Source organism: Balaenoptera acutorostrata, chromosome 4, assembly GCF_949987535.1.
Source record: "Balaenoptera acutorostrata chromosome 4, mBalAcu1.1, whole genome shotgun sequence".
In the NCBI taxonomy this organism is placed as follows: domain Eukaryota; kingdom Metazoa; phylum Chordata; class Mammalia; order Artiodactyla; family Balaenopteridae; genus Balaenoptera; species Balaenoptera acutorostrata.
In genome coordinates this window covers 136656013-136681733 of record NC_080067.1, presented here as the reverse complement: position 1 = coordinate 136681733, position 25721 = coordinate 136656013, and the positions used below count along the sequence as shown (strand labels likewise).

Here is a 25721-nt window from a genome sequence, read left to right as displayed (position 1 = left end):
AGTGGTGCTGGGATAATTGTGCAGCTACATGTAAAAGAACGAAATTAGAACACTCCCTAACACCATACAAAGAAATAAACTCAAAATGCATTAAAGACCTAAATATAAGGCCAGACGCTATCAAACTCTTAGAGGAAAACATAGGCAGAACACAGTATGACATAAATCACAGTAAGATCCTTTTTTTACCCACCTCCTTGAGAAATGGAAATAAAAACAAAAATAAACAAATGGGACCTAATGAAACTTAAAACCTTTAGCACAGCAAAGGACACCAAAAAACAAGATAAAAAGGCAACTCTCAGAATGGGAGAAAATATTTGCCAATGAAGCAACTGACAAAGGATTCATCTCAAAAAATTACAAGCAACACATGCAGCTCAAAATCAAAAAAACAAACAACCTTATCCAAAAATTGGCAGAAGACCTAAATAGACATTTCTCCAAAGAAGATACACAGATTGCCAACAAACACATGAAAGAATGCTCAACATCATTAATCGTTAGAGAAATGCAAATCAAAGCTACAATGAGATATCATCTCACAGGTCAGAATGGCCACCATCAAAAAATCTACAAAAAATAAATGCTGGAGAGGATGTGGAGAAAATGGAACCCTCTTGCACTGTTGGTGGGAATGTAAATCGATATATGTACTATGGAGAACAGTATGGAGGTTCCTTAAAAAACTACAAATAGAACTACCATACGACCCAGCAATCCCACTACTGGGCATATACCCTGAGAAAACCATAGGTCAAAAAGAGTCATGTACCACAATGTTCATTGCAGCATTATTTGCAATAGCCAGGACATGGAAGCAATCTAAGAGTCCACCAGCAGATGAATAGATAAAGAAGATGTGGCACATATATACAATGGAGTATTACTCAGCCATAAAAGGAAATGAAATTGAGTTATTTATATTGAGGTGGATTGAACTAGAGTTTGTCATGCCGAGTGAAATAAGTCAGAAAGAGAAAAACCAACACCTTATGCTAACACATATATGTGGAATCCAAAAAAAAAAAAAAAAAAAAAAAGGTCATGAAGAACCAGGGGCAAGACAGAAATAAAGACACAGACCTACTAGAGAGTGGACTTGAGGATACAGGGAAGGGAAAGGTAAGCTGGGACAAAGTGACACAGTGGCATGGATATATATACACTACCAAACGTAAAATAGATAGCTAGTGAGAAGCAGCCGCATAGCACAGGGAGATCAGCTTGGTGCTTTGCAACCACTTGGAGGGGTGGGATAGGGAGGGTGGGAGGGAGGGAGACTCAAGAGGGAAGAGATATGGGGACATATGTATATGTATAACTGATTCACTTTGTTATAAAGCAGAAATTAACACACCACTGTAAAGCAATTATACTCCAATAAAGATGTTTAAAATAAATACATAAATAAATAACCATTAAAAACGTTAGAATTTTGCATACATTTTGACCCAGCAATATATAATAAAAAATTTAAAAAAAGAAAGAAATTGTCCCTCCACCAAATAATTTTAACTTAAAAATTACAGATGATTATTATTTTTCTTTCAAAATAGGATCAAAGTAAATTTTCTGAATGAGAGTCTGCCAATTCGAGTTCTTTTGCTTATAAAGAATAATCATAAATCATACCTGTGCTTGTGATGTTTGTGACTTTCAGTCTCAGATTTCTTTTTGTTTTTTTTTTAACATCTTTATTGGAGTATAATTGCTTTACAATGGTGTGTTAGTTTCTGCTTTATAACAAAGTGAATCAGTTATACATATACATATGTCCCCATATCTCTTCCCTCTTGCATCTCCCTCCCTCCCACCCTCCCTCCCACCCTCCCTTTCCCACCCCTCTAGGTAGTCACAAAGCACCTAGCTGATATCCCTGTGCTAGGTGGCTGCTTCCCACTAGCTATCTATTTTACATTTGGTAGTGTATATATGTCCATGACACTGTCTCACTTTGTCCCAGCTTACCCTTCCCCCTCCACGTATCCTCAAGTCCATTCTCTAGTAGGTCTGCATTCTTATTCCCGTCTTGCCCCTACGTTCTTCATGATCATTTCTTTTTTTTTTTTTTTTAGATTCCGTATATATGTGTTAGCATACGATATTTGTTTTTCTCTTTCTGACTTACTTCACTCGGTATGGCAGACTTTAGGTCCATCCACCTCACTACAAATAACTCAATTTCATTTCTTTTTATGGCTGAGTAATATTCCATTGTATATACGTGCCACATCTTCTTTATCCATTCATCTGTTGATGGACACTTAGGTTGCTTCCATGTCCTGGCTATTGTAAATAGAGCTGCAATAAACATTGTGGTACATGACTCTTTTTGAATTATGGTTTTCTCTTGGTATATGCCCAGTAGTGGGATTGCTGGCTTGTATGGTAGTTCTATTTTTCGTTCTTTTAAGGAACCTCCATACTGTTCTCCATAGTGGCTGCATCAATTTACATTCCCGCCAATAGTGCAAGAGGGTTCCTTTTTCTCCACACCTTCTTCAGCATTTATTATTTGGAGATTTTTTGATGATGGCCATTCTGACAAGTGTGAGGTGATACCTTATTGTAGCTTTGATTTGCAATTCTGTAATGATTAATGATGTTGAGCATTCTTTCATGTGTTTGTTGGCAATCTGTATATCTTCTTTGGAGAAATGTCTATTTAGGTCTTCTGCCCATTTTTGGATAGGGTTGTTTGTTTTTTTTGATATTGAGCTGCATGAGCGGCTTGTAAATTTTGGGGATTAATCCTTTGTCAGTTGCTTCATTTGCAAATATTTTCTCCCATTCTGAGGGTTGTCTTTTTTTCTTGTTTATGGTTTCCTTTGCTGTGCAAAAGCTTTTAAGTTTCATTAGGTCCCATTTGTTTATTTTTGTTTTTATTTCAATTTCTCTAGGAGGTGGGTCAAAAAGGATCTTGCTGTGATTTATGTCATAGAGTGTTCTACCTATGTGTTCCTGTAAGAGTTTTCTAGTGTCTGGCCTTAAATTTAGGTCTTTAATCTATTTTGAGTTTATTTTTGTGTATGGTCTTAGGGAGTGTTCTAATTTCATTCTTTTATGTGCCGCTTTCCAGTTAATCGAGCACCACATATTGAAGAGGCTGTATTTTCTCCACTGTATATTCTTGCCTCCTTTATCAAAATTAAGGTGCCCATGTGTGTGTGGGTTTACCTCTGGGCTTTGTATCCTGTTCCATTGATCTATATTTCTGTTTTTGTGCCAGTACCATACTGTCTTGATTGCTGTAGCTTTGTAGTATAGTTTGAAGTCAGGGAGCCTGATTTCTCCAGCTCCGTTTTTCTTTCTCAAGATTGCTTTGGCTATTCGGAGTCTTTTGTGCTTCCACACAAATTTTGTCAAAAGCTTTTTCTGCATCTATTGAGATGATCATATGGTTTTTCTCCTTCAGTTTGTTAATACGGTGTATCACATTGATTGATTTGCATATATTGAAGAATCCTTGCATTCCTGGGATAAACCCCACTTGATCATGGTGTATGATCCTTTTAATGTGCTGTTGGATTTTGTTCGCTAGTGTTTTGTTGAGGATTTTTGCATCTATGTTCATCAGTGATATTGGCCTGTAGTTTTCTTTCTTTGTGTCATCTTTGTCTGGTTTTGGTATCAGGGTGATGGTGGCCTCACAGAATGAGTTTGGGAGTGTTCCTCCCTCTGCTATATTTTAGAAGAATTTGAGAAGGATAGGTGTTAACTCCTCTCTAAATGTTTGATAGAATTTGCCTGTGAAGCCATCTGGTCCTGGGCTTTTGTTTGTTGGAAGATTTTTAATCACATTTTCAATTTCAGTGCTTGTGATTGGTCTGTTCATATTTTCTATTTCTTCCTGTTTCAGTCTCAGATGGTTGTGCATTTCTAACAATTTGTCCATTTCTTCCAGGTTGTCCATTTTATTGGCATAGAGTTGCTTGTAGTAATCTCTCATGATCCTTTGTATTTCTGCAGTATCATTTGTTAATTCTCCATTTTCATTTGTAATTCTATTGATTTGAGTGTTCTCCCTTTATTTCTTGATGAGTGTGGCTAATGTCAAATTTCTTTATCTTTTCAAAAACCAGCTTTTAGCTTTATTGATCTTTGCTATCATTTCCTTCATTTCTTTTTCATTTCTTTCTGATCTGATCTTTATGATTTCTTTCCTTCTGCTATCTTTGTGGTTTTGTTGTTCTTCTTTCTCTAATTGTTTTAGGTGTAAGGTTAAGTTGTTTATTTGAGATGTTTCTTGTTTCTTAATGTAGGATTGTGTTGCTATAAACATCCCTCTAGAACTGCTTTAACTGCATCCCATAGGTTTTGGGTTGTCCTGTTTCCATTGTCATTTGTTTCTAGCTATTTTTTTCATTTCCTCTTTGATTTCTTCAGGGATCTGTCGGTTATTAAGTATTGTATTGTTTAGCCTCCATGTGTTGTTTTTTTACAGAAATTTTCCTGTAATTGATATCTAGTCTCATAGCATTGTGGTCCGAAAAGAGATTTGATATAATTTCAATTTTCTGGAATTTAGCAAGGCTTGTTTTGTGACCCAAGATATGATCTCTCCTGTAGAATTTTCCATGAGCACTTGAGAAGAATGTGTATTCTGTTGTTTTTGGATAGAATGTCCTATAAATATCAATTAAGTCCATATTGTTTAATGTATCATTTAAAGCTTGTGTTTCTTTCTTTCTTTATTTTGGATGATCTGTCCATTGGTGAAAGTGGGGTGTTAAAGTCCCCTACTACGATTGTGTTACTGTTGATTTCCCCTTTTATGGCTGTTAGTATTTACCTTATGTATTGAGGTGCTCCTATGTTGGGTGCATAAATATTTATAATTTTTTATATTCTCTTGGATTGATCCCTTGATCATTATGTAGTGTCCTGCTTTGTCTCTTGTAATAGTCTTTGTTTTAAAGTCTATTTTGTCTGATATGAGAATTGCTACTCCCGTTTTGTTTTCCATTTGCATGGAATATCTTTCTCCATCCCCTCACTTTCAGCCTGTATGTGTCCCTAGGTCTGAAGTGGGTCTCTTGTAGATAGCATATATATGGGTCTTGTTTCTGTATCCATTCAGCCAATCTATGTCTTTTGTTTGCAGCATTTAATCCATTTACATTTAAGGTACTTATCGATATGTAAGTTCCTATTACCATTTTCTTAATTGTTTTGGGTTTGTTTTTGTAGGTCTTTTCCTTCTCTTGTGTTTCCTACCTAGAGAATTTCCTTTAGCATTGGTTGTAAAGCTGGTTTGGTGGTGCTGAATTCTCTTAGCTTTTGCTTGTCTGTAAAGGTTTTAATGTCCCTCAAATCTGAATGAGATCCTTGCTGAGTAGAGTAATCTTGGTTGTAGTTTTTTCCCCTTCATCACTTTAAATATGTCCTGCCACTCCCTTCTACTTGCAGAGTTTCTGCTGAAAGTTCAGCTGGTTACCTTATGGGGATTCACTTGTATGTTATTTGTTGTTTTTCCCTTGTTGCTTTTAATAGTTTTTCATTGTGTTTAATTTTTGATAGTTTGATTAATATGTGTCTTGGTGTGTTTCTCCTTGGATTTATCCTGTATGGGATTCTCTGTGCTTCCTGGACTTGATTAACTATTTCCTTTCCCATATTAGGAAAGTTTTCAACTATAATCTATTCAAATATTTTCTCAATCCCTTTCTTTTTCTCTCCTTCTTCTGGGACCCCTATAATTCAAATGTTGGTGAGTTTAATGTTGTCCCAGAGGTCTCTGAGAATGTCCTCAATTCTTTTCATTCTTTTTTCTTTATTCTGCTCTGCAGTAATTATTTCCCCTCTTTTATCTTCCAGATCACTTATCCGTTCTTCTGCCTCAGTTATTCTGCTATTGATCCCTTCTAGAGAATTTTTTATTTCATTTATTGTGTTGTTCATCACTGTTTGTTTGCTCTTTAGTTCTTCTAGGTCCTTTTTAAACATTCTTGTATTTTCTCCATTCTATTTCCAAGATTTTAGAACATCTTTACTCTCATTATTCTGAATTCTTTTTCAGGTAGACTGCCTATTTCCTCTTCATTTGTTACATCTGGTGGGTTTTTACCTTGCTCCTTCATCTGCTGTGTGTTCCTCTGTCTTCTCATTTTGCTTTGCTTACTGTGTTTGGGGTCTCCTTTTTGCAGGCTGCAGGTTTATAGTTCCCATTGTTTTTGATGTCTGACCCCAGTGGCCAAGGTTGGTTCAGTGGATTGTGTAGGGTTCCTGGTGGAGGGCACTAGTGCCTGTGTTCTGGTGGAAGAGCCTGAATCTTGTCTTTCTGCTGTGCAGGTGTCTGGTGGTGTGTTTTGGAGTGTCTGTGGCCTTATTATGATTTTAGGCAGCCTCTCTGCTAATGGGTGGGGTTGTGTTCCTGTCTTGCTAGTTGTTTGGCATAGGATGTCCAGCACTGGAGCTGGTCTGGTCTTTGAGTGGAGCTGGGTCTTGGCGTTGAGATGGAGATCTCTGGGAGATTTTCGCCATTTGATATTACATGGAGATGGGAGGTCTCTTGTGGACCAGTGTCCTGAACTTGAGTCTGCCACCTCAGAGGCCCCACCCTGACACTTGGCTGGAGCACCAAGAGCTTCTTTTCCACATGGCTTAGATAAAAGGGAGAAAAGAATGAAAGAAAGAAAGAAGATAAAATTTTAAAAAGTTATTAAAATACTAATAATTATTTTAAAATTTTTTAAGTAATAAAGAAGAGAGCAACCAAACCAAAAAACAAATCCAGCAATGATAACAAGCCCTAAAAAGTGTACAAAAAAACAAAAAGAAAACAAAAAACCCCAGACAGACAGAACCCTAGAACAAATGGTAAAAGCAAAGCTATACAGACAAAATCACACACAAAAACATCCACATACACACAAGAAGAGAAAAAGGGAAAACTATATATATATATCGTTGCTCCCAAAGTCCACCTCCTCGATTTGGGATGATTTGTTGTCTATTCAGGTATTCCAGAGATGCAGGGTACATCAAGTTGACTGTGGAGATTTAATCCGCTGCTCCTGAGGCTGCTGGGAGAGATTTCCCTTTCTCTTCTTTGTTCGCACAGCTCCTGGGGTTCAGCTTTGGATTTGGACCCGCCTCTGCGTGTAGGTCGCCTGAGGGCGTCTGTTCTTCGCTCAGACAGGATGGGGTTAAAGGAGCAGCTGCTTCGGGGGCTCTGGCTCACTCAGGCCGGGGGGAGGGAGGGGTACGGATGCGGGGCAAGCCTGCGGCGTCAGAGGCGTCGTGATGTTGCAGCAGCCCCAGGCGCGCCGTGTGTTCTCCCGGGGCAGTTGTCCCCGGATCACGGGACCCTGGCCGTGGCAGGCTGCACCGGCTCCCAGGAGGGGAGGTGTGGAGAGTGACCTGTGCTCGCACACAGGCTTCTTGGTGGCGGCAGCAGCAGCCTTAGCGTCTCCTGCCCGTCTCTGGGGTCCGCGCTGATCGCTGCGGCTCGCACCCGTCTCTGGAGCTCGTTTAGGCGGTGCTCTGAATCCCCTCTCCTCACGCACCAGGAAACAAAGAGGCAAGAAAAAGTCTCTTGCCTCTTTGGCAGCTGCAGACATTTTCCCGGACTCCCTCCCGGCTAGCCGTGGTGCACTAGCCCCTTCAGGCTGTGTTCACGCAGCCAACCCCAGTCCTCTCCCTGCGATCCAACCGAAGCTCCCCGCCCCCGCCCGCCCGCGCGGGTGAGCAGACAAGCCTCTCGGGCTGGTGAATGCTGGGCAGCACCCATCCTCTGTGCGGGAAACTCTCCGCTCTGCCCTCCGCACCCCTGTGGCTGCACTCTCCTCTGTGGCTCCGAAGCTTCCCCCCTCCACCACCCGCAGTCTCCGCCCGCGGAGCTTCCTAGTGTGTGGACACCTTTCCTCCTTCACAGCTCCCTCCCAGAGGTGCAGATCCCGTCCCTATTCTTTTGTCTCTGTTTTTTCTTTTTTCTTTTGCCCTTCCCAGGTATGTGGGGAGTTTCTTGCCTTTTGGGAGGTCTGAGGTCTTCCTCCAGCATTCAGTAGGTGTTTTGTAGAAGTTGTTCCACATGTAGGTGTATTTCTGATGTATTTGTGGGGAGGAAGGTGATCTCCACGTCTTACTCTTCCGCCATCTTGAAGCTCCCTTGTCTTTTTTTTTTTGGGTGGAGGGAAAACTTGAAGCACTCCCAAACCAATCTAACATATACAAGTTTGCTAAAAACCTACAACTGGCCTTAGGTAAGGATCACTCAGTGGTGATAATAGATGAAAGTAATCTATTAGTTATAAGTATTCAGCATTCTATGGGCACCAATTCTAATGTTTTTTCAAAGAAAATGCGGTTTATTGATCAATCAAGGAGTAAGCTAAGCAGAGACCAGCTAACAGCCTCTATTGTATGTTCTGTGTCTGTTGATAATCCCAGGACAGCTCTTAAAGAACATTAAGAATTTGCAGTTAATAAGACTTAAGTTGCCTCTGTCAACAACAAAGCCAGAGCTGAATTCTCTGATGAGGCTTTAAGTGCTGATATTTTGTATTGTTGCTTGTGATGAAGTCCTCATTTTTAAGATATCAGAGGCTTAATGCATGTGTTTATTGAGTGGGGCAATTTATTTCTCCAGAGATAGGATACAGGTTTGCTTTGGGGCAGGACCAGTTTCTCAAAACAAAACAAAACAAATGAAAAACATAGTTTTTTGAATCTACCCATGCACTTTGGAAAGTTCTAGCATATGACCCCAGAATTCTGAGCCACAAAGAAGAAGAGATATTTTCATTCTGAAAAAAACGCCTATATGACTCATTTTGACTCCACTCAACTCTGCATGATGCTTCTGGAGTCTAGAATGTCTGCTTCTGAATAGCAGGAGTTTCATTCTAAGGAAGGATGATCCTACCAGGATACAACTCAAATTGTGCCTAGGTCAACCACAGAGTGGTTCATGTCCCAACTGTGGAAAATCATCCTCCACCATATTATCAGTCATACTTTACATGGTACTAAATATTTGGAGTACATTTGCCGTCTGATAGGTATTACACAGTCCAGTATTGGATTTGAAATCTTAAGCACACATATGAAATTTTATCTGCATCTGACACATGCTGATACACTTAACTTTTAACACTGGGTTTGGGATCTGTTCTGACCATTCTTACTTTTATTCTTTTGGGCCTTTTGTTTGTATCATTTATATTCTTCTTTTTAAAAAATGCACATGAATAACATAACTAATGCTTCTCATGCATCTCTTTTGCTTCTGCAGGAGGAATTTTTGAAACTGTGGAAAATGAACCTGTTAATGTTGAAGAATTAGCGTTCAAGTTTGCAGTCACCAGCATTAACAGAAATCGAACCCTGATGCCTAACACCACATTAACCTATGACATTCAGAGAATTAACCTTTTTGATAGTTTTGAAGCCTCACGGAGAGGTAACTATTTTCACACTTTTAAAAGCTTCTTTGGGTGATATGTCTGCTCTACAAGTCAGCTTCTTTTTGCTACCTGCCCTTTTTCAAAGCAGACATCTCTGTGCAAATGGGTTTGCAAGAAATCTCGGTGCAAGATGTCACTGTCCAGCACAATCTGAACCATCCTAATGGATGTTGCCTAGCTCTGTTTTCTGGGCCTTTCCGATTAGCTTAGCCTTCAGTGCCCTCCACTCTATGATTAACTGGTTCAGCTGTGAATGGAAAATGTCAAGCTTGATCTGTTTTTCCTTCCTGAGGCTGAGATACCACCATGAAATTGTACAGTGCAGTCAAATAAAACTTTGTGGAAGGTCATACACATCGAGCATGTGGAAATGCCCACAACACACAGAATTCACGACCTGAATCTTAACAGGTTGTGAGCTACTGGGTTTACCTACCATCCTCTCAAATAATTTTTTAACCCCTTTCCACAAGGTCATAGAAATGTGAAGATTATAAATATTGAATCATTGTGTTGTACACCTGAAATGTTATAATGTTATATGTTGATTATACCTCAATTTTAAAAAAGGAAAAAATTAAGAAAAAATTTAATGGAACAGTACAAGCAATCAAGCAATCAATCAAGCAAGCAAGCAAGGGACTTGGGGTCAAAAAAAATTAAACCTAGGAGAACAATCTCCGCATTTGATTCTCTTTGGCATCTGAACAGAAGACAAGTTCCTAAAAACTAATCTAATTTGTACGTAGGCTGCAAGGTTTGTCTCATGGAAAGAGTCATTGGAAGTGTGGGGCTTGTTTACACATCCTTCAGACACTTCCAAGACGACTCTTTGAAGCCACGTTTGACATACTTGAAGGTTGGCCTCTAACTAGGGAGTTGTTGGACCTCCATACAGGAGTTTGTGTGGGTACATCACCCCAGAATAAGAGGGGCTCTTTCTCTCCTAGAGGAAAGCTTTGCCCATCAAACACACACAAGTAAATGGAATACAATGAATGCCATGTTCATGCTGATTTCTAAGTAACTAAATATTGGTTGTTTCCACACAGAATCAACCCAGTTTGGATTGCAGGATGTGTTCACCTAGTAGACTCTTCTGCAAGATTCTTAGTGTCCTTTACAAATAAAATGTGAAACTTGTTCTCCTGGGAGCACAGATGAAAACGGAATAGTATAATGCCTTTTTTTAAAAATCTATGGCATGATCTTAGTATAAGAATATTTTCTTTTCAAAGATGGATGGAGTTGTAGGTACTATACAGGTCAGAGTTGTCTATGACAAATAATAAAACGTTATGTTTATACAGCACTTTAAAGTTTACAAGGCATCTTCACATAAATTATCTCTATGCGTTAGATCTCTATCTTCCTCTCTCTATACGTCCCTTTCTCTGTCTCTGTCTGTCTCTGTTTCTCTCTCTCTGTTTCTCTCTGTCTCTCTCTCACACACACACACACTCACACAAAACATTGTTGAATAAATACCCCAGAAAGCCAACCACATTTAAAATCCAAAGAGTTTTTGTGACCTGAAGTACCTGCCATACTTGTAAATTAAACACCCCCAAAACTTCTTAAAACTGGTAATTTGCTGGCAAACAGGATTCAAAAGGATTGATTTTTTGTCAATATTAGCATCCCAGAGCTAAATATTAGCAGGAATCTCAATCCACCCCCTATGCTAGATGAAATAATAGTTCATATACTTTCATGCCCTCATTTTTTCTTGCTAACCAATGAAAGTGCATCCAGAAAATGAGCTTCTGAGGACAGTTTTCACTTCTAGCATTTAATACAGAAAATTATGTCTTCATACCTCATGTGATAATTCAGTACTGAAGAACACAGTGTCAGAAAGTTCCTTGTGAACATTTGCTGTCCCACAGATATTTGAAATATGGCTCTCAAATATTACTTATTAATTTTTCTCTCTAAATCAAGTCAGATAATTTTGACAAAGCCATATAATTTTTCTACTTATTTTTATTTGTGTGATGGCGTTATGATAAAAATTGACAATTTCATTTATAAATTTTGCTATTATTTAATTCAAATATTCAACTACTGTTTCTTGGCAGTTCCAAATCCCTTTAAACTAGAATTAAAATATAAATTTGAAATGTTTTTACATTTATATTTAATGCCAGCATAAATTTATGTCAGCATAAAATGAGTAGGTACTATTTTGCATTGTTATAGAAGATAATCTGTCCCAACATTTCTGGAAGGGAATTTGGTTTATACGTATCAAGTGACTTAAAAATATCAATACCCTTTAATTACAGATTTCAATCCACTCAAAGAAAATAATGTAAAATTTAGAGAAAAATATAAGAACTAAGATAAGTGCTTATAATAACCAAAAAATAGGAGCAGCTTAAATATTCAGTATCATAGGACTAGTTAAATAAGTAATGGCATACTCATGGATTAGGCTATTCTATGACACTGAAACTATACTTTTGCTGAATTTGTGATGACTTAAGGGAAAGGGTGTGCTTTTAGCATTAAATTTAGTGTTAAATACAGAAAGCAATGTATCAAACTGTATCTATATCGTTTTCAATTTTTTAATAAATTAGAACACCAAACTATGAATATATATTATCCCAATGATGGAATTTCAGGGCCTTTTTTCTTCCTTACACTTTTCAGTATTCTAAATTATCTCAATGTGTGTATATAATCTTATAATGCAAAAAATAAATAAACGTTAAAAATTAATTTTTATGTACATATCTACTTGATTTTGTTTGGCTACATGTTGGCTGATATTGAAATAGAAAGAAACCTGTCCTTGAGCTAGGTCCCTGGGATCTGGTCAATTCTGCCATTGTCCAGTGACCCTGACTCACTTCATTGCCTATGACATTAGTGAGTTGGAGAAAATGTCTTCTAAGATCCCTTTAAGCTATGTTAATCTATTATTCTATAATTAATTAGCTATCAGTATCACTTAACATTCTTTAGCAATTTTTCAATACCCTGGACCTCCTTTCTGAGTTTTGGGAAGGACTGGAACTAAAGCACTCCGCAGCCACCCAGAGAGTCTTCTGAATTCTCTGACCCATTAATATCTTCATTGCCATGTTGCCATATGACAGAACTTGATCTATATGACATTCACTTGGCAAATGGCTTAAAGAATAGCTCTGAGTGCTTCTGGGTAATGCCACACCAAGCAAGAGATTTAGACTCCATCTGATTATAAGTAATGAAGTGAGGACTCCCCCGGCAGTCCAGTGGTTAAGACTCAATGCTTCCAATGCAGGGGCTGGGAGTTTGATCCCTAGTCGGGGAACTAAGATCCCACATGCTGCGTGGCGTGACCAAATTAAAAAGAAAAAAAAAAGTAATGAAGTGAGACCAACAACTCATTTTTGTTTGCAGGGAATTGGCCTTGTGATGTGTTGCTAATCATTTCTCCATTTACATCTCCAATATTTAGTATCTCAGGATATTGGAAGTTGGATGAAGCATATTTCCTCAGCATACAGATGGAGAGTGGATAATAGTTTCCAATAGAGAAAATAAGGAGGAACCATGAAAGGGAAGATTAAATTCACAGAACTCTCTCTTTCTCTCCCCTCTTCCCTGCTTTCCCTTTCCACCCCCTCCTTGTCTGTGGACATCAGCATGTGACCAGCTGGCGCTTGGTGTGGCTGCTCTCTTCGGCCCTTCCCATAGCTCCTCTGTCAGTGCTGTGCAGTCTATTTGCAATGCTCTCGAAGTTCCACATATACAGACTCGCTGGAAACACCCTTCAGTGGACAACAAAGACCTGTTTTACGTCAACCTCTACCCAGATTATGCGGCTATCAGCAGGGCGGTCCTGGATCTGGTCCTCTATTACAACTGGAAAACAGTGACCGTGGTGTATGAAGACAGCACAGGTATGGGACTCACACAAGCCCTCACATGGCCATGTCTGGTCTGGAAAAAGGGAACCAGAATTTGCTACAGGCCTTGACTCATCAGGCAGAGTGCATGAACATGTTCTTTTATATGAAGCTAATTGAGTATTCTAATTAGGAAATGCCCTGTGTAGCTAATTCCTGTTCCTTTTGGTGAGTTGACCCTTTCTGATGACGCTTTCATCATCAAACTTAAGGTACTATTTTAAAAGAAATATCACCTTATTGATATATGTTCTAATCCAATCTGAATATTAAAGATGTAATTTAATGTATCCAACTCTGTTAAGACTGTGACCACAACTCCATTCTTAAATAATGCAGAGAAAGTTTGAAATTGACCATGAAGTATGATTCCAATTCAATAAGTAGCTACATAAATGCCTTGAAAATTTTCTAAAGTACATACACAGAGGAATACAGTTACAGGTTGTATCAATAAAATCTGACCATTTCATGGGAAAAGGACTAAGAACCCCAGTAATGAGCCCTTAGTGAAGCTTGCTTTGTTCTGCCTGCTTATTTTAGGATGAAGGACAGACATGGGGTGCTCAGCACCTCACTAGACATTTCTCTGACTCTCTCCCATTTGAAGTTTCTCTCACTGGCACCTTCCCCCTTTGCCTCCTGTTTACATTTTGAGGTTTGTTGGAGTTCAAGACCCCTTTTATTCAGTTAAATTCTTCCAGTGACTCTTCATTGTCCACATAGGAAAGTCCAATTCTAATTTAAAGCTCTTCACCATCTAACCATTTTCATCTCCATTAACCCAGACACCAACTGCTCTACATCCCTGTACTCTCACATCATTTCTTAAATAACCCCAAGTCTATCCCTACTCTTTCTTTCTGAGGCTGTCCCCTCACTTTGGATAATCCTCCACATAACCCCCAAGGTGATAAGCTCCCTCATTCTCCATGATCACGCTCAAATATCATTTCTTTTTAAAGCTCATGGAGACCACATTGAGTTAGTAGCACGTTGTAAATATAAGCATTATATCACATGCTTCAATTATCTGCTTAAATGTTTTTGAGACTAGGAATTCCAAAAAGTTGGAATTTTATCTTTTTATTTTTATAATCTGCTACCTAACACAGTACCGTTTACTTTCTGAATATTTTTTCTTCAAGAATTGAAATTAGCTCCTTTCCTTAATCTACACATTTGGTAATAAGACTAATAAAATTATCAGTGAAAATTAACAAAGCAAAGCACTTTTGAACTTTTTAATAGTATTTCATTTTTTTTCACTCGTTTCCACCAAGCACTAGCATTTACTGTTCCTCAGAGGATGAATAGTGAGCCTCCTCTATTTGGCACTAAATTCTGGTTCCATTTTAAACTGTCAGATAAAAGTGACTATTGTGGTTGGAATTATACATTTATATATTTTCTTATACTTCTCATTTGAGAAAAAAGTGAAGGTAGGTGATTGTATATATAATTTATAAATATTATATTCAAAACAGTCCTACTGGGAAGGATAAGCCACAGGCAGTCATATTTTTAGAGCTTCACTTGCTTGCTGTGAAGGAAGAAAATATATTATCAAATGAACTCCATAAGTATATTTAAAGAGCCTTAAGATATAGATTATATTATATATAGGTATGGTAAGGCCTTCCATGTTGTATACCTTTGTAAATAGAGAATTCCATGAGTTAATAAAATAATACTATTTCTCATTATGTAGTACACTCTATAGCATAATTTTCTCTCACTATTTCTACCATTTCCAGCAATGCCGGGCCATGTAAAAGGAAAACAAATCAATGAATAATATTTAGGCATCTGGATTTAATTTAAGAAAGAGTTCAACTAAAGGTGTGAGCATAATTGTATTTAGAAAAATTATAATTTGCAAAAGGATAACATAAAAGTTGATGTCCTAACCACCCTTTTGATTTCAAGTGAGCACCCATAGTTGACAGCCATTTGCATAAGAGGAAATTCGAACTATCATTTCTATTACCTTTTACAAGAAACTGAAATCTCCTTTCACCCCTGTTAAGTTCACCTGAACTCAGTTGCTCAATATATACTTGCTGAAATTGAAAATCCAAATGAGTTTGTATTTTGCCCGTTAAGTTAGAGACGATTCATGTTAAAATGATTTTGCTCCCAAAGACATTAAAATTGTAAATGAATAATCAATTGAGCCATTAAATTGGAACCCAGAGAGTAAACAGGTCAACTGAGATCAATAAAAGCAGACATCTTTTGACTATGAGTAAGTTTAATACTGTTTGACTCAGGGTTTTGGTTGCAGTAATTATCAAGTCATAAAAAGAAAACTTATTAAACCTGAAGGAAAAGAAAGGACTTAGGTGTGCTCAACACCTGCCCTTACACAAGAATTAAATACCCATTAAAGAGCACTTTACTGGGATTTGTTTAGGAGTTTGTGAAATAACCTGAAGCCAGCGCAGATGTCTAAGGGACCAAATGGTCCGTGACTCCCATTGAAGTCAATGGGAGCACTGTGTATGTCTCTAAGGACAAAATCCAAATCACTAAATACTAGCAGGCAGAATTCTGTCCTCTGGAAGAGCAAATGTAGAAAGACCCTAGAGAACTGTCGGAGGGAGTTTTGCCTCACTTCATCTCTCTCTCTGGTGCCTGCATATTCTTCCTATCAGTCACCTACTTCTCTCTGACTCCCTCATTCAGAGGTGACCCTAGGCAATGCAAAATCGCTGTTCATTGCTCATCCCCTCTGCTTCATTAGACCCCTGGTGGAAGCCTGGCTTCTATCCCTTCACACACTACAAAAAGAGCTGAGAAGCTGAGCACCAAATGCAGTGTGGAGAATATTCAACAGTTTCTGCTTTCTCAAGGCTAATTTTAGTGAAATGTAGCCATAGCTGATTTTGTAGAACAGGGACCAGCAAGCTTTTCTTTCAAAAAGGTTACATACTATATAGCTTAAGCTTCATGGGCCATAGTGTCTTGGTCACAACTATCCCACTCTGCTGAGGGAGCAAGAACACAGCCACAGGCAAAATATAAATGAACAGGTATGTTGTGTTCCAATAAACCTTTATTTACAACAAACAAGGAAGCCAGTGTGGTTGGATCAGACTGAGAGGGGAAGGGTGGTGGGGTCAGAGAGGAGGGTCTTCATGATCATGGAGGGCTTTGTAGATTATTGGAAGAGCTTTGGTTCCTCATGAAATGGGAAGACATTGGAGAGTTTTCAGAAGAGGAGTGACATGATCAGATTTATACCATAAAAAGATCACTCTGGTCCTTGTATTAATAAAATGTCATAGAGAGGGAAGCATAAAATTAGAGGCTACTAGAGAAATCAAGGCAAGAGATGAAGGCGATAGCAACAGAGGAGTAAGAAATGGTAAGATTCTGGAAATATTTTGATGTTGAGCTGGAATAATTCTCTCAGGGGTGGAGGCTGGGTGAGAAAAATAGAGGAGTTAAAGATGACCCTAAGCTTTTTGGCCTGAGCCAAAGGATGGAGTTGTCATTGCCTGAGATGGGAAATGGATAAATGGACATAGTTTGGAGAAATAAGGCTATCAGGAGTTCAGTCATGAATATGTTAAGTTTGATTTTGCAATGTCTACTAAACATCCCAAAAGAGGCAATGAATAGGCAGTTAATATATGACTCTAGAGTTCAGGAATGTGGTGTAGGCTGGGGATACAAAATTGGGGGTCCTCAGCATATACATGGGACTAGATGAGGCCATCAGAGAAATGAGTTCCAGCCAGATGTGTTCATAACACATAGTACTTAAGAGAGTTTTTTTCATCCACCATTGCCTTAAATCATTTTTCTCCACACACCAGAGCCATGAGATTTATAAAATGTAACCTACCATAAAGAACTATTATCTGTCACTTACTTAAAACATAGTCTCAAAGCGTTACAATGAGGATTCATTTGAGATAGATTAATATACATAAAAATGTCAGTGATTGAAAGAAACATTAAATCCAGAAAGAAAACCCAAGAAAAATGACAACCACAAAAATCACAATAACTAAATTCTTGAAGTGCTGACTGATTGCCATGCATTGTTATAGTTATTTTATATAATTAACTCATTTAATATGCTCAACCACCCATTTAAATAAGTGCAATAGCTACTCTTTGGGCTATATTTAAATAGTGACTTAGATTTGTTATGCTTATTATATTTTCCTTCATTTCCCCATAGAAAATAGAAAGAATATATTGTTCAGAACCAGGAATCTTGACAGAGCCCTAAAATTTAGACTTGAAGAAAATTAAATATTTTGACATGGGCGATTAAGCCAAAATGTAAACAATCAGTGCCAAGTAAAAGAATAAGTGAATCGTTTCACCTTAGCAATCACAATTCACACCTCTGTGTTGTTATTATGACTCATACTAGCCAAAACACTCTACTACATGCCCTCCCACAATTCCGCCTGAAATAGTTGGAGAATGAAAAGTCCTTGGCACTCAGCACCAACAAGATAATACATTATAATTCCCTTTCTTCTGCCCTTTCTCTTTTTTACCCTTCCTATTTACCCACTCCAGTCCCCTGACCAGAACCTTATCAAATTTTCAGAGTTCTGCTCAGGAAACCAATCTTTAGATATTTCATGGTGGTTTATTACTTTTAGCTACCATTGATATTGGCCAGAATTTAGGACCAAAACATACTGGTAGAGCTAAATGCAACACAGTTAATCTCAAATATTTTGACTAGATTCTTCTATGAGGCTCTTTGAGATCAAGGAACACGATTTTCCTTTTGGGAAGTCTTTAGCCTTTTTTGATGCACTTTTGCAAAATCGTATGTATGGAGATCTGCACTTAAAAGTGCTGTATTTCCACAGGTAATTCACTCACTTACCCATCTCCTTTTCTCAGTTCTGATTTTTTTCCTCCCCTCTGGAGGGTATATAGATCCCCTTAAGAATCTTATTAGATTTGGATACATTAATATACCAACAGGTTTGTGAAATGCCATTTTGCATGTTTCCAAGTTCAAATGAAGATGAAATTAACATTTAAAATATGCGATCTTATCTTTGGGTCCCAGTGGTTTATTACATTCATTTTTATGCCATCAAATCCACTGTTGTGGTACAATGAAAAGGGAATTGGACTAAGACTCAAGAAAACCTAGGTACTTTTCATTTGAACTGCTGCTCATTAAATATAACTAAAACTGTCCAGAAATGGATTGAGTTGCAAAAAGTGAGGTAGAGAATTTCTCGAACCAAGAGGTGTTCAGCAGCAGCTGTGTAGCGGGAATTCATGCATCAAGTAGGGGCTTGACCTTTAAGGTCTCTTCCAATTTCTGGCTTCTGTAACTCATTTTCAAGGCCAATCCAAACAATTAACTTCACTGTGCCTCACTTTCCTTACTGTAAAACAGCACTGACACCTACTCACCTCAGAGGTATATTCTGAGGTTTACTGAGCTATTTATAAGACATGTAGGATACTTCATAAAAAGGGGCAATGCAAATAGCAAAGTTTATTATTATTTAAGGAGAAGACAGGGAAAATTTTAAACAGCTACTGGAAATAGCATGTTCTTTTTTTCTCCTCCATATGCTCCACCTGTTCCCAGAGTCAACGTGCATACAAATCAGCACTTTTCTGTGTCATATCTGAGTGCGCAGAGTAGATAGATGGCCAAAGAAAGAGTTTAGAATTTGAGCACTTTTGAACGTTATCTCTACCTGCAGAGTCCAGATCAAATTCATGTGAAATAAACAGGCTCCTTGCTCTCAAGCACTTTTCAAACCAAGGGTGCAGTTTCCAATTGCATTACTAGAGGTGGGAGTGGAGGAAGGAGGCTCATGTTTTGTCTTTTTATTAAGAAAGATTTGAACTTAGAGAAAAATGGCAAGAAATGTACAATGAACTCCTGTACATCCTGCATCTAAGTTCAGAAATTGTCATCATTTGGCCACATTTGCTTTAATGCTCTATGCTTCTCTCAATATAACAACAACAACAACAAGTAGTAGTATTGTTGATTTGAAAGTGGCAGACAGCATGACCATTTTACCTCTAAATACAGTAGTGTATATTTCCTAAGAACAAGGACCTTCCTTTTTATAACCACACTACAGTTATCAAACACAGGAAACTTAACACTGATACAGTTTTTAACATCTATATCAATATTAATGTCTATGTAGATATATATGATATTCTAGTTTCCCTAATTGTCCCAATTGCAGTTTTTTTGAATCCAGGATCACCCACTGCATTTAGCTGTCAGGACGTTTGAGTCTCCTTTGGTCTAAAACAGTCTGGCCTTCCCTTGTCTTTCATGATCTTCACATTTTTGAAGAGTCCATACCAGTTTTACTGTAGAATGTCCCTCTATTCGGTTTGTTTAGTTGCCTCCTTTACTGCATTTCATTTTTAAAGTGTCTCTCCCGCAGTGGACTAGAAAATCCATCACCATTGCCAGGTTTGCAGGCACCCTTACCATTCTCTGCAATTGGAGTCCCATCCTAGAAGCACTGGGTCACTCTGGCAGGGCTGGCATCCACACACAGGAGGGCCATTAGCAAAGTTAGGAATTGTGCCTACATCAATTTTCTTTCCCTGAAGTAACGACTTGTTTAAAGACAAGTTTTAACTTTTTACAGTGAAGTGTAATGGATTGCTGGATTGATGGATTGCTGCAAAATGCAAATAAAAGGGAAAGCTTTCTCTAAATTTTGTCTCCTGTGGACTAAAAAGCCTTTCTAATTGTAAATTCTGTGATGTTTGCTAATGAAGGCAGCAAGGCTTTTTTTAAGCAAACAGTTGCTTCGGAAGAGAAACGTAAACCTCCCTGTTTCTTGCTCTTTGTACTTTCTACATTTTGGGTCTGTAATCTTTAAATCTGCTGATCTCCTCCTTTCCTGAGGCCAGTTCACCTGCATATGGACAAAATGTGAAAATTAGGGCTTAGTAGTGAGTTTTTCTGAAAGGTAAATTTAGTCCAATTAAAAACTAGTCTTTTGTACTGAGTTCTCCTTTCTCCTCTATTGGTATTATAACTTTCTTTTGTGAAACAATTGTGGAAGCTCACAGTTACTTTTTTTGAGGAGGGAACCTGTTTATTAATGGCTTCATTTGCCAAATAAAGGCTGAATGTTTTATGCTGGTCCAAATTTTTTAAAATTTTTTCTCTATTTATGCAGATATTTATTTATATAGTTAGTTAGTCATTCAGTCAGTTAGTGAGTTGATCTTAAATCTCAAAGTCAGGAGGAGCCACTGATTTGATGAAAAGAGCCCTAGCTTGGGGAGTCAGAGGTGGACCTAGCTTTAAACCCTGGATCTGCCACTTAATAGCCTTACACAACCTTGAGCAAGTTGCTCCAGCCCCTGTCAGCCTCAGGTCATAGTTTATCAAATTAAGTAATAAGTGATGCCCCATGCATAATACAAGATTCGATGGGATGAACTCCTTCTGTGGACTGTGAGGACCTTAAAGCAAGATGTGTTCATGTTGTATTTCCAGCGCTTAACATGCGACTTGGCATAGAGTGAACATCCAGAAAATGTTTTCCTGTAAAAATGAATGAATGAAGAGAGAGAATGTATTCAACTTTAAATGCCATTAACATGCGTCTAAGTCATCATGATAGGAAGATGCACTTCAAGATTGACATTCCATTTAGCAAAGAACAAAAGAGCAGTTCATTGCAGCATATGAAATGTACTTCTTAAATATTTTTCCCATTTTATTTAAAGGCCACGTTGATCTCCCTTGTGGTCATGCTCAAAAAAAAAAAAAAAAAAAAAAAAAAAAAGGAAACGATTGCAAAGCAGGAGGGCAATAGGAAAAAAACAAACAAATGAACAATAAAAGCAAGAGAGACTCACAAGCAGCCTGGAGTAAAGAAGAAAGGAGAATGGGTACCTCTTTCTACTTTTTACCTCTCTTATCAAATAATCCAAAACTATATCTGGTTCCTCAAGCACCAACAATTTGTATTTGTAAGGCATTATGGTGACATGGAAAGACTGAGTGCTAGACTCACAGGCAATTTGAATCCATAGCTCCTCCTATCTTTGTAACCCTGAATAAGTTACTTAATTGCTCCAAGCCTTGGTTTTCTTACTTGAAATTATGAAGATGATAACCCTTGCTTCGTAGGGTTATTGTTAGGATTAACAAATACACAAATACATGTGCTCAGTTTTCTTCCATTAGGATGCATCAGTTGCTCAGGACAAGTGATTCTGGAAGTAAGAGGACAAGTGACTCACTGGTACTTGGGAGCCTTCAGCCACACTGGTTGATTTGAAAAGAAGCAAGAACCCAGGAAGTCTATCATTCTAACAATTTCTATTTTTATGTTAAAGAAATTAAAAAGGATAATGAGGGCTTCCCTGGTGGTGCAGTGGTTAAGAATCCACCTGCCAATGCAGGGGACACGGGTTCAAGCCCTAGTCCGGGAAGATCCCACATGCTGCGGAGCAACTAAACCCGTGCACCACAACTACTGAGCCTGCGCCCTAGAGCCCGCACGCCTAGAGCCCGTGCTCTGCAACAAGAGAAGCCACCGCAATGAGAAGCCTGTGCACCGCAACGAAGAGTAGCCCCCGCTCACCCCAACTAGAGAAAAGCCCTCATGCAGCAACAAAGACCCAGTGCAGCCAAAAATAAAATAATTTTTTTTTTTATAAAAACGATAATGAGCACTAAATCTTGATACGGTTCTACAACTCCTTCCTTCCTTGCCCTGGTCCATTTGACTCTGAAGAGTAGCTTACTCACAAATTTACTGTACTTCAGGACCACACCTACCCAAGGTACAGAGGAATCTTATAACATCTTAGACACAAAAATGTAGCTTCTAGGGAAAACAAATAATTAAATAAAGAAAGAAAGAAAATAAAAGAAGTGCATCAAGTCCAGAGGTAGCTGGCATCCATGCTGTATCTTGCACAGTGTATACCACAATTTCTATCTGAATAGTGATAAAGCTTAATATTTCCTATTGATTACTTGAAGCTGACACATCCTGAAGGCACAGACTGTGTAATAAAAAATATTCAATTTTCCTATGGTAGTCCTTGAGTAAGAGCCAACATCATGCAGTGTAGCGGACACCAGTTAATATTAGGGGAAATAGGATGGAGGCTTCATATAGCTATTGGTCTTGCCCTATTAAAGCACTTCTATTAAAAAATGGTGCAGTTTGGTGGATTCATATTTTTGGTGAATTAAACATTCTTCATCAAGTTAGTTGGCTGTATACACTTTCCTACAATTACCAATGGTGGATTTTTAAATAATTTGTTTCTGCCCTTATTATCATAATCTTTTAAAATTCTATTGTCTTTTCTTTTAAATCAAGAAAGTATTTTCCCATTCAATGTTCAATTATATTAGAAAGAAAATACAATAAGCCATTTATAAATAGCTTATATGGCAGGAACTGGAAGATTATATAGAACAGTCCAACAAATTAGCTGGTAAACAGTATGTTATATATAAATACTTGCTGAAAGGTTTACAGAGGTTTATAGCCCCAAGAAATTCTAGTGTTCTATCGGTTTTCTTTAAAGTGAATGGGTGTTATCTATTTCAAAAAGCATCTTTGGAAACTTCAAGCAACTTTTTGTTTACAAAAGTTTTACAGTATTGACTTGATTTGTTAAAGATTTGTGGTGAAAGCTGGAGCGGACAATTGCATTCTAAAAAATTCAGAATCCTCTTGGGAAAATTGTGCTTCCAGCCACACATACCCACAAAAGGAAAATACAGTATAATCCATATAGAAAGAGGAATGACAAATGAGAAGTCAATAATGTAACCTTTAGGTAGATGGCCTCTTGATACATTTTGGGAATGATATGAATTTGCCTATAAATGGCAATAAAGAAATACTTTGGACAGAACAGTTTGTTGCATGATTGAATGTCATTTTCTAGGTCTCATTCGTCTGCAAGAGCTCATCAAAGCTCCTTCCAGATATAACATTAAAATCAAAATCCGCCAGCTGCCCTCTGGGAATAAAGATGCCAAGCCTTTACTCAAGGAGATGAAGAAAGGCAAGGAGTTCTATGTGATATTTGATTGTTCACATGAAACAGCCGCTGAAATCCTTAAGCAGGTAAGAGGGGTAGGAAGGAGGTAAAAATGTTGGGGGACGAGTTAGTTTATCTTTCTCAGACATGCCACCTGGTTTCACTTAGTGCAGCTTGATAAAATGACAGCAGTCCAGTTTAGGCTGAAGATTGCAGATTTCAGAACCCTTTTAAAGAGTCATAGGGCTCAGACTTTTTTGAAGCCACCTGTTCGTACGTAGTTGTAGATGTGTGGTCCTGTGTACATACTCGGAAATATATAGATCCTGCCAGCAGAGATTGAGAGGAGAAGAGTATCATTTCAAGTTGATTAAGCATCTCTTCTTTTATGTCTTTTGAAAAAACCAAGCTAGATTTCATTTACACAATGCCTGACTTGTCCTAAATATATCTTCCTCATGGCAAGACCTCTTTTGTCAAACATGCAAAATTCCAAGCACAGTGAAAAAGGGGCACGGAGAGAGTCACGGAAAAGATGCTTCTCTCTTCTAATTTGTTACAGACAATGAGCTGCCATGCATTAATCTCCACAGATAATGTAGGTGGAAACAATAAATTGTGAAATCTTATATAAATGAAAGATCTTAATAACATTAAGAATGATAACAGCAGAGTTAATACTTTCTGGGCACTTCAGGATATAGCACTGGTCTTATGTCTAAGAAAGAAAACTCAGAATCAAAATAAAAAATAGATTAAAAATAAATTTAAAAAAAAAAGATTAAACCTAGACTCGTGGTTCTCAACCCAGAGTGATTTCACCCCTCGGAAACTTCTGTCAATGTCTGGAGACATTTCTGGTTGTCACATTGGGGATGGTGGCATTTTACTGACAACTAGCAATTAGAGGTGCTGCTAAACATCCTATAAGACACAGGATCCCACCCCACCCAACAACAAAGAACTACGTAGCCTAAAATGCCAATAGTGCTGAGGTTGAGAAACTCTAGCATAGACAGAGACAATGGGAAAGGCAAGCCAGATGTTTAAAATAGAAGCACTAATAAAAAGTCAAGGGATTGAATTTGGGAGAAAGTAGGAAAAAAATAGCCAGGTTATATTTACTTGGCCTAATGGGTGTCTCTCTGTATTTAAGTGGTTACTGTGGCATGAGGCAATGTTCTTACCTAAAATGGCACAAGGTGTTATTACACTCCCTAGTTTAAAATATCTGGGGTATGCTGTGGGGTTGACTGGTAATGGGCACTAATTTCACAAGTAGACCAACCCCTCCATACAAATGCAGAACTGTGGGTTTCTGAATCACTTAGAAGAGCTCTCTGGGTGCAGTCATACAGCCTGACTCTCCAGTGCTATAGCTCACACTGGAAGGGCATTTCTCGGAAGCCACTGAGCCATAGAACATATTTTAAATTGTGGTTGAAAACAATCGTAGATGTCATCAAGGCTAATCCTCTCACTTTATAGGAGATAAAATAACTTTCCCAGAGTGACACAGCCAGGAACGGAACTGAGCCTCCTTTATCCCATCTGATGCTTTCTCCACTGTGACACGTTGTTTCTCCAGTTAGGCAGACTATCTGTTACTTACTTCTAGACTATAGTTGCATTAACAAGTCTTTAGATATTATAAGTACCTCTCAGTAAAGAAAGCAAGCATGCTGCAGTGATGTCAGCAACTAAAGAACTTGAAAGGTGAATAAATATAATCAGCTGCTCTTTATCTTAAGGCTTCATTTGAGAATTTAATACAGTCATTAAAGTGTAATGGAGTGTGGACCAGAACTGAGAAAAACACCCAGATTTTATGCGTAGCCCTCAAAATGCAAAGAAGTATCCCTTCCCAAGAGTCTTTCATAACAGAAGCTAGGGACTTCTGTTACATTTAAGAGAATGATTTGCTGATGAGGCTTCTCTTAGTTAGAAATCTACTTGGCTCACATAACTGGTCATATCTCTCCCAAAGGGCAGGCTTGGAATAGGCAAGGGAAGTGCCTGATGGCCATGGGCAGCGGCTGCTAGAGTTTCTCCTGTATTTTGATAAATGTGGATATAAAATTCCTTTGATGTAAGTGGTTCTTTCCTTGTGGCATAGAGATTATGTCATTCAAAGGAAATTAAAAAAAAAAAAAAAAAAGACACAGAAAATCATCTAAGAGATGCCCTCTCAAGAAATGTCTGTCAGGGGCAAGGAGGAATAGGATTAGTTCCACTTTGCACAAGCCATGTTTTATCTTGTGTTTGCTTTTCCTAATCACGTGAATGGTACGATTGGCTGTGAAGCTTGGGGGAAGTGACTAAAAGACTGTTCATCCCCTCTTTGCCCTAGACCCATAATCTGAAAAGATTGGGAGGGGAGGAGAACCTTTTTAAAAGCTTC

At 38.2% G+C, this 25721-nt stretch overlaps 1 protein-coding gene across 6 annotated transcripts in view; it reads left to right on the top strand.

Annotated features, from left to right (window-relative positions):
• Window positions 1-25721, top strand: part of GRIK1 (glutamate ionotropic receptor kainate type subunit 1) — a 428363-nt gene that overhangs the window by 266783 nt on the left and 135859 nt on the right. For 4 of the 6 annotated variants that reach the window (XM_007173824.3, XM_028164433.2, XM_057546157.1 and 1 more), the window contains exons 2-4: window positions 9239-9406; window positions 13049-13306; window positions 23225-23406. In XM_007173824.3, coding sequence (XP_007173886.2) covers window positions 9239-9406; window positions 13049-13306; window positions 23225-23406 — 608 coding nt within the window. The remainder of the gene's footprint in view (window positions 1-9238; window positions 9407-13048; window positions 13307-23224; window positions 23407-25721) is intronic. The other 2 variants (XM_057546158.1, XM_057546160.1) reach the window with 1 other exon arrangement.